The 8,655-nt window shown below is 30.3% G+C and overlaps 1 protein-coding gene across 1 annotated transcript; it reads right to left on the bottom strand.

Annotated features, from left to right (window-relative positions):
• Positions 1-3,501: 3,501 nt before the first annotated feature.
• On the bottom strand, positions 3,502-4,985 carry LOC111375263 (ethylene-responsive transcription factor 1B-like). Its single transcript, XM_022998062.1, has one exon. It carries the CDS (start codon positions 4,610-4,612, stop codon positions 4,082-4,084), a length of 531 nt encoding a protein of 176 aa, XP_022853830.1. The 5' UTR covers positions 4,613-4,985; the 3' UTR covers positions 3,502-4,081.
• Positions 4,986-8,655: the final 3,670 nt, after the last annotated feature.

The following is an 8,655-nucleotide window of genomic DNA, read 5'->3' as shown; positions in this document are numbered from 1 at the left end:
AATCGACTACAAAATCTTAGAGAAGATAAATGTGGTGTCATAGTAGAAATTCGAATGTCTTAAGATCGTTGATTGAAATTTTGAAGAAACCTTGGTGAAATAGGTTATGAAGTTGGAGATTGTTGATGAACGTTTAGAGATGAATTTGGATCCAAGGCACAAGACACAAAGTCACTTTTCTTAAAACCTTATTTGCCTCCAACTATACTAATGATGAACAGTAAAGTAAATATGCCTCCAGGCTACAATGGAACTTGAAAATGTTGTTTACATAGTGCATAAACGAAAACAATTCATGAACACAAAGGAGAAATAAAGCTGTATATATTTAGGTATATATTATGTTTTTTTTTCTGAAATGAAAAAATAAAATAAACTTTTCAAGGTGAAGACAATGAAGATGAAAGTCGCGTAGAATCTTTAAAGGAAAAGAGTGGAATAGAATATCGAAATTTTCATCTCTAATCAAAGAAAAAAATAATAATACGAATATACATTTAAAAGAATCGAAAAAACATCGAATTACAACAATAGAAAAATAGTTAGAGACAAAGAGACACCATTAGTGTCAAAAAGCGCATCAAGAAGCGGTAACCTGGTGTGCACGCTACTCCTTCAAGTTGCTTCTTGTCTCGTTAGATTCGTGTATTGGTTCATGGTTCTTGACTTATATTTTCCATCTTTGATTTAGTTTTCATTGTCCTTTTCATATTCTTTACATAATTCTGTAACACCTAGACAACCCAACTTATGGAAAATAGAGGAAGTCTATCATATATACACATTAAAACTCTAGATGTTGAACAGTAAATTATTCCAAATTTATATCCATGATCTGAAAGCTATAATAGTAAAAAGCATAGGTTAGAAGGCAATCTCACTATTTTTTTCCCACAACAAGGAGAAAAGATCAACACCAAAATCGAGACGATGGGGAGGCATGAATGTTTCTAGGCGTTTTTCCAAAAGTATTCAATTTTTTCGTTCTAGGTCAAGTTTATTTAAGGAGTTGAGGNAAATAAGAATGAGATTGCCAAATTAACGGTGAACTATTCTACTTTGCTTGGTTAGCTTTCACAAGGATGAGAAATGGTACCCCCTTTTTTTTTTTTTACATGGTACCTTTTGTTAAGGGATAAAATTTCACATCGATTAAAGATTGATGGTTTTTCTTGTAGTGATGAGATTAGATGAGATGATTCAATATGTTTTGTATGGGATAATTTTGGAGGAAGAAAATAGTTGGCCTTTTGTTGAAAGTTAGTAGTATGAAAGATTTTGATAGAAAGTAATTTGGTAGACAAAATGAGTAGAAGAAATGAACTTTATTAGAATGATAATACATTAGTTTTGGCTTGCTTTAACTTACAAAGGCTTTCTTTTTTTTTAACAAACGAGAGACTCATGCCCTATTTATAGACTATAGCTTACACCAATTTATGGATTCTTCTAGATAATTCTACATGTACCTAAAATACAAATCACACAAACTTTTTTGGTGTTCAAATTTCTCTAGTGAATTTTAGATAATTCTGATTTTTTATTATTCTTGCTTGCCAAGTAATTCTAGGATATTCTTGCCAAGCAATTGTAGGATCTTCTAGAAAAATCCTAAAATGTGCATCAACCATCAATAAAGATAAAAACATAAATCAATTCAAAAAGATATGGGCTACTCCTTTTAATAAGGTTGACATTTGAAGATGGAATCCTAAATTTTAACATAATATCAGAGTCCATTAAGCTCAAATGAGCCATTATACCCAATTAAAACTCTAAAAATGGGTATGTGATTTTCAAAATTAGTTTGCTCAAATGAGCCACCATCCTGCGGGGCACATTAATAGATAAAATCCCCCATTGATTAAAATTGAAAACATAGACCAATTTATAAATATTTGGACTACTGCTCCTAATAATGTTGACATTCTAAAATAGAACCCTAAATCTTAACAACTTTTTCGTTACCGTGGTTCCTATATCAGATGGAATTGGAGTAGAAATTTCGGTAAACATGTCCCCACTTGTATCTGAATGAGTTGGGATGTATAGTGCCGAGCTTTCGAACAAAATAATAACTCTTATGAACTAAATAATTAACAAATACTTTTGAAAAAAAAAAAAAAAAAAGGCCTATAAGGTAGTATTAGGGTAAGAGACCTCATTTTCTTAAGGGTTGTGCTTGGTGTCCCACACCCATGTGAGTGTATGGAGACCATTATGTACATAAAATTATGTATAAGTAGCTTTATCCTTTTCTTAAGGTCTCTACTTAATTTGACTGCTTAACTTGGAACTACAGCTTATCCATTTTTCCATTTTTCTTTATTTTGTAGAAGGGAAGCATGTAAAAGGAGCAACCCTAGCATAGCAAGCCATCCAAATAGACTAACAAATCGACCACATGTAAGGAAGCACTTAACAACTAAAAAAAGAAGCAATATCAAGATTCAAGATAGCCTGATAAGTAGGGATATGATGCTGTTGCAATGATCAAGATATAAGTAGGTTAATTATCCGAGGTGATTTGTATGAATAGAGTTGACAATTCTGATTATTGCACAAAACTAGCGGACATCTCAATCTGATTCATGGGTTCTGATCGACAGTAGTAGCATGTATATTATTTGTGGATTACCTTGCTCAACTTCTTCAATTAACACGTTTTAGTTCAAAATTTCACAATGATACAATACAATTTTATATGTTATGATGGACAAGAGAGCAGCATATTTGTGAGCTGAAATAACAAATGAAATATAAGAATGCCAGCACAGCAGGATAGTTTTTTGCACATTTTTTCAATTGAAGGACGCAAATTCTGTTTAATTGTTTAAACACAATGTCTTGCTAAAAGATTAAAATTTATAAATCAATGAGTAGGTACTTTTTTCAAATAATGTAGATCAATGCTAAAGATAACTTCAGAGAAAGAAAATTACCTGCTGCTGTATGAGCAAACAATGTAATTAAAGGATAGTACATTAACATAAGTAAGTCATGATGTAATTATTATTTAGAAGACTTCGAATATGAAAAATATTATTAGCTTTCACCACAAACAACGCGTCGATGTAATGATTTTCAGTGTGGAGAAAAGTTGTATATGCTAAAATTAGCAAGTATGAAAATTTTATACGTTGACCTCATATTTCAATCCTTTGATATAAGTTCCTATTGTTTGGATAAATTAATGTACTATTTCCAAAGGATGCATTCCATTTACTAAGAACAACTACTAAAAATAAAAGCAGTAGAAACACTTGCAGATAATCAAAACAAAATTATGTATAATAAGAAGAGTACTTTTCCAAAACAACAAGGTTGAAGCCTACCGTTAATGGTATTAATGAGTGTTTTTCTTCAGTGGAATATACTAAGCATAAGCGAACATCAACAGAATGCTAAATGCGTTTAACAATCAACAGAGGTAAAAAGAACACATATCATTGTAATGAATTAGGAGACTGTGCTGTTGTTCCTTGAGCAAAACTAGAGGAATTTCCAATTGAGAACTAGATAATATAGACAATGGATAATAATGTTATAGAGTTTCAAGAGTCAACTTGAATTCCATCTATTAAGATGAAGACATACAAATACATTTTGAAATCCAAAGGAAATGGTAAATAATGTCAACAGTAACATTTAAATCATTCATAGTAGACACAAAGTTTATTACAAAATCATTATGCTGATGAGTGATGATCACTAATGTGAGCTTCACACTTTTAATTTTGAAATAAATTGCATTCAAGAGAAATGGAAAACAAAAGTTTCTATAATTTTGTAACCAAAAATCCAAAATTGAAGTTCATGATGTGCTTGCCAGGCTTTTGGAAAATCAGAAATCGAGAAAAATCCATTTGAATTGACTGATATATTTTCATATAGATTTCGACTTCAAAGAACTATTAATTTGGAGTGTAAAAATACTAAGGGACAATAAGTTTAATTTGAATGGATTTGAAATTAATTCGCAGATGTAGGTTCAAGCAAGAACCACAAAATGAAACGAAAACTTTATGAAAATAGACAAATTAATTCAAAGATGTAGACGATATTTCTGTTTACTTACAAATCAACTATTTGATAGTAGTTCATCCAGTAGATCAGATCCCAAGTCCTCAAGCACTAAAATGTCTTCTTCTTTACTAATTTTTTTCTTTTGTCCTTTGTGTTTTGACGAACTCCGAGCCCTGTGAGTCTCTTTTATGGCTTCAGCTGGTGATAAACCCTTGCACATGTAATTCACGTTTCTAAGGGATTCCTTCACTTTTTCTATGGGAAAATTTATTAGTGCTGAATCTCCGCGCATTGTAAATGCAGCTTGATCGTAGGCCAAAGCTGCTTCTTCCGCACTGTTAAAAGTTCCAAGCCAAACCCTTGTTCCATTCCTTGTGGAATCCCTTATCTCAGCAGCATACTTTCCCCATGGCCGTTTCCTCACTCCAATATAGCGCTTTTCTTTATTAGCCTCAGTAGGAAATTCTTCGATTTCCTCTTCAGTATTCAAATCTTTGGAGGATTTAGCTTCTTCCTCAGCATCAGTACTCAAAGGTAGGCTCTCATCTTCAACCTTTAAAGGTTCTTTGCCCCAAGAAGTATTCATACTTTAAAATGATTATTTCTTCCTCCTTTCGATTTTGTAGTACGAAATCTTGAATGGCTGAAACCCTTATGCACAGAAATGGAAAAAATAAGGTAAAATGTGGGGAGGAGAAGGTTAAATTGAGTTAGATAAGGAAGGCCAATATTCTAGGACAACCAGGATGACTTTGCTTTAATTTAAAAAAATTTGTGGGATTATAAAATTATTTTGTCGCAAGAAGAAAGAATTCTTATGTTACATTAATAAAATGATGCATTATTATTGCAATGATATTACTTAGCACTGGCTAGAATATGCCATCCCGACGAAAACATTTAGAGTATGTTTGATTGACATGGAAAATATCACCTTGAAATGAAAATGTTTTCCTTCTTTTGTGGAAAATAAACACCACCTCCACCCAAGGAAAATGTTTTCATCAAAAACAAGAAAAATTAGGCATATTTTCAAAAGTTGAAAAATGTTTTCCATGAAAAAAATAGCAATCAAACACCTCAAGTAAGAATTTGGATAAAAAAACTGATATTTTCCTTGAACAATAAATGTAATCAAACACACCCTTATCGTTTTTTGATACTCAAGTTTATTTTCTTGTGAAATTTATTTTTCTATTATTTATTCTAAATCTAAAGAACACATATGATTGTACTCGTAGTCTCTTACGTTACTTATTTTGAGAAATATTATTTATTCAAAACACGTTTTTGGCTAACAAAACTACTACTTTAGAAAATAGGTCTTACATTCTAGAAAACTTCTAAGCGGCAGCTAACATGCTCAAAACTACTAAGCTATTAATTCAAACACACTGTTCTCAAATCATATTATAAAGCCCAAAACAGTGAATTCTCCTTTGTTTGCAAATTTGGGTCAAACTTGTACTATGATTTGAATTGAAGGCTCAAGTTTGATTAAAATAATACGCTTTCTCTGTAAAGTATAATTATTAAATGAAGTGGTTTATAAGTATCAAACCAGCAAAGAAATTAAATTCAACTTTTGTCCTTGCACATTATAAAAATTATAGATGTGTCAAGATTTCTATAAAAAAATTAATCAAACTTGCACGGAAAGTTATAAGTTAAATAGTTAGATATTTGTTTACAAATTACATCCCTCTATAATTTTTGCTTCTTTTTTCATTACTCATACCATGAAAAGAAAAGCTTTAATATAGTTATTGACTTAGATTATTCGAGTCTCATTCACAGTGTAAGGTTGAAATTCAATAATGAATTATCTTTATTTTGTCCGTCATAGTGCTTTGTATGATTTTGGGCTTGACCCTGTCTTTTGTCTTCTTCAGTCGGCGGATACAACCCTAGAGAGAGAGAGAGAGATAAAAAAATAAAAAATAAAAAATAAAAATTGGATGATAAATTTGTGAAAATTGATTTTTTTTAAAGAACGTGTTGCTAAAAAAGTAAAGAAAAGTCAGGAGTTCATAGTAAAATTGTTTTATTGAAAAAAATGAATAATCAAAAATGAGTTTGAAAAAAATTAAAATTTTAAAGAATCTCTATCAAACAGGCAATGTTATCGATTGATGAATATATTACTCTCTTAATCCAATTAGGGTTTACTTTATGAGGTGGTTTTTATTTATTATAATCATGACTGTTCACTATGTTAATCTATCAATCCAATTAGGGTTTACTCTATGAGGAAGGTTTAATTATTATAATCATGAATATTCACTATATATCTTCAATCATGTTATTTGTATAATATTTTTCACAATCTTGATCAACAATACAGATTTGACAACACACATTCATCTATTTTAAAAATTATTTTTAAATCAATAATCCAAATTTTAACATAGTGAATAGACATGATTATATTTGTTAAAAACTCTATTTGAGTAAATAACGTCTATCTAATAAATTAAGCATTGAACAATGAGTCCCCAATATTATCTTAAAGCAAGCAAAATTCTTGAATTTATTTGGTAATGGAATATATTATATTCTTGGATAAGGCTCAATTATGCCATTTCAAATCCATCTACAGACAAAGAGCATTTCTGTGGGCCTCTTCTCCCCCTTTACGCCCTATATATAGTCGTGTAGAATAAATACTTGTTTATATTTTTCTTGAATAATGCTGATTATTGCCCATAGTAATTAGTTTAGATGGCAGTAGGGTCTCTAATTTATTGTTCAATAGATTTGTAAACATTAATTATTTAATATATTGGACAATGAATGAGAAGTACAAGGATGGCATATAGCATCACTTGCTGTTGATTAAAATCAAATATTTTGTAAATTTTGATAAAAGTTGATAAAACGTATGATTGAAAAGTTGTGAATTCCATAAAATATTATTAAACTTCTGTCTGGGCACAATTTTTTACCAAGAATCGATTTACCCTTCACATCAAATGCCCCACCTGCTATATGGTAGACCTGCTTTGAAAATACAAAGTTGATGTGAAAAATCTTTTATACCCCTTTGTTTTAAAATATATGCACATGTTCGTTAAACACCCTGTTAGGGATGAACGCGGTTCGATTTGGGCGGTATATGCTATATTTTCAACTCAAATCATTTTTAGTGGTTTGAAATTTTTTCAAACCAAACCAAACCATTTTATTTTTTCAAACCAAACCATAATTTGCGATTTGGTTCGGTTTTAATTTGCGGTTTACCTTTCGACATTATAATAATGTATTAAACATAGTTAAATATAAGTATAAACGAGAACTAATAATGTTAAATGTTAAATTACATTCATATTTACCATGGAACACATGCATAAATTATTTTCAAAATTGGTTACTAAAAGATGTTAATAGAACAAATATATATTTCTTCATTTTTATTTACATTTTCTTGTTTGACATTCATATTGTATATAGCGGTTGGTAAATGTAGAGTTACATTCTATTATTATAGTTTTGTTAAAACTCATTTTCGTTTTGTTAGTGAGATGTAAAGTAAAATGAGTAATACTAGTTAGGAAATTTTAACATTTTTCACACAATCAATACGCTTTGTCATTTGTTCTTTTCAAATAAAAAAGAGTTCATTAATAATCTAGGCACACAAACGATCATTTTTCTATCTAAATCACAATTCACAAGTGTATAATAAGCTCAAAAAAAACAAATAAAAGTGAGAACAATGGAAAATTGCCAAAATAAAAATCTAAGACTTATCGAAAGAGAAGAGAGAAAGAGGCGATTCGGATAGATATTAGTCGACTAACATGTAAAAACGACTGGCGATTTGTTTAGCGGTGGTAGACAAGCGTCAAATGTTGGGGAAATTAGAGCTTATGTTATGGTTTCTGAAACTTTAAACGTGATTTACTGATGTAGTTTTGTTAAATTATGATTTGGATTGTTGAAAATATATTTTTTTTTTCATTTCATATGATTTTGGAATAATTTTAATTTAGTTTAGATATCAAGTGAGGACATGTATTGTGAACGTATTAAATCATATGTAAATAATGATGAATCTAATTTACGTTCTATGATTATTTCAATAGGCTAGTTGTAATTTGTATTGTTAAATTGATATTTTTTATTTAAAAAAATGAAAACAGTAAAAATTTTAAAATTAATTTTTAATTAAAAAATTTAAAAATGGTTCGGTTTGATTTTGTGCGGTTTTTGAAAATCAAAATCTAAACCAAACCATTTTGAAACGGTTTGGTTCGGTTTGAAGAAAAAGAAATCACAGGTCCACGTGGACCCGAACCAACGGTTTCAACTCAACGATTTCGGTTCGATTTGCAGTTTCGCGATTTTTTTGTGCAACCCTACACCCTGTAATTCATTGATTGATAAAAGGGCAAAACTTGGGATAGAAAATCAAAAGGATTAAATGGTACATTCTGAAAATGGAATCATGTCAGATAAATAGAATTAAAACTGAAAGAGTCGTGCTACAGTGCACGTATGGATGAGTACGAGGTTGACACAACACACACATGAGGGTCGAAATTATTTTATTCATGGGAGTCTCGCGCTAGACATGTAAGGCCGCATAGTCACATTTTTGCACAAAATTTGGAAGAAAATTGCACCCTT

This window comes from Olea europaea, unplaced genomic scaffold, assembly GCF_002742605.1.
Source record: "Olea europaea var. sylvestris unplaced genomic scaffold, O_europaea_v1 scaffold1354, whole genome shotgun sequence".
NCBI lineage: Eukaryota > Viridiplantae > Streptophyta > Magnoliopsida > Lamiales > Oleaceae > Olea > Olea europaea.
This window is presented reverse-complemented; position numbering and strand designations above follow the sequence as displayed.

Bases quoted from the DNA above. Each gene is read 5' to 3' on its own strand.
- LOC111375263 (XM_022998062.1), bottom strand. From the start codon at position 4,612: ATGAATACTTCTTGGGGCAAAGAACCTTTAAAGGTTGAAGATGAGAGC.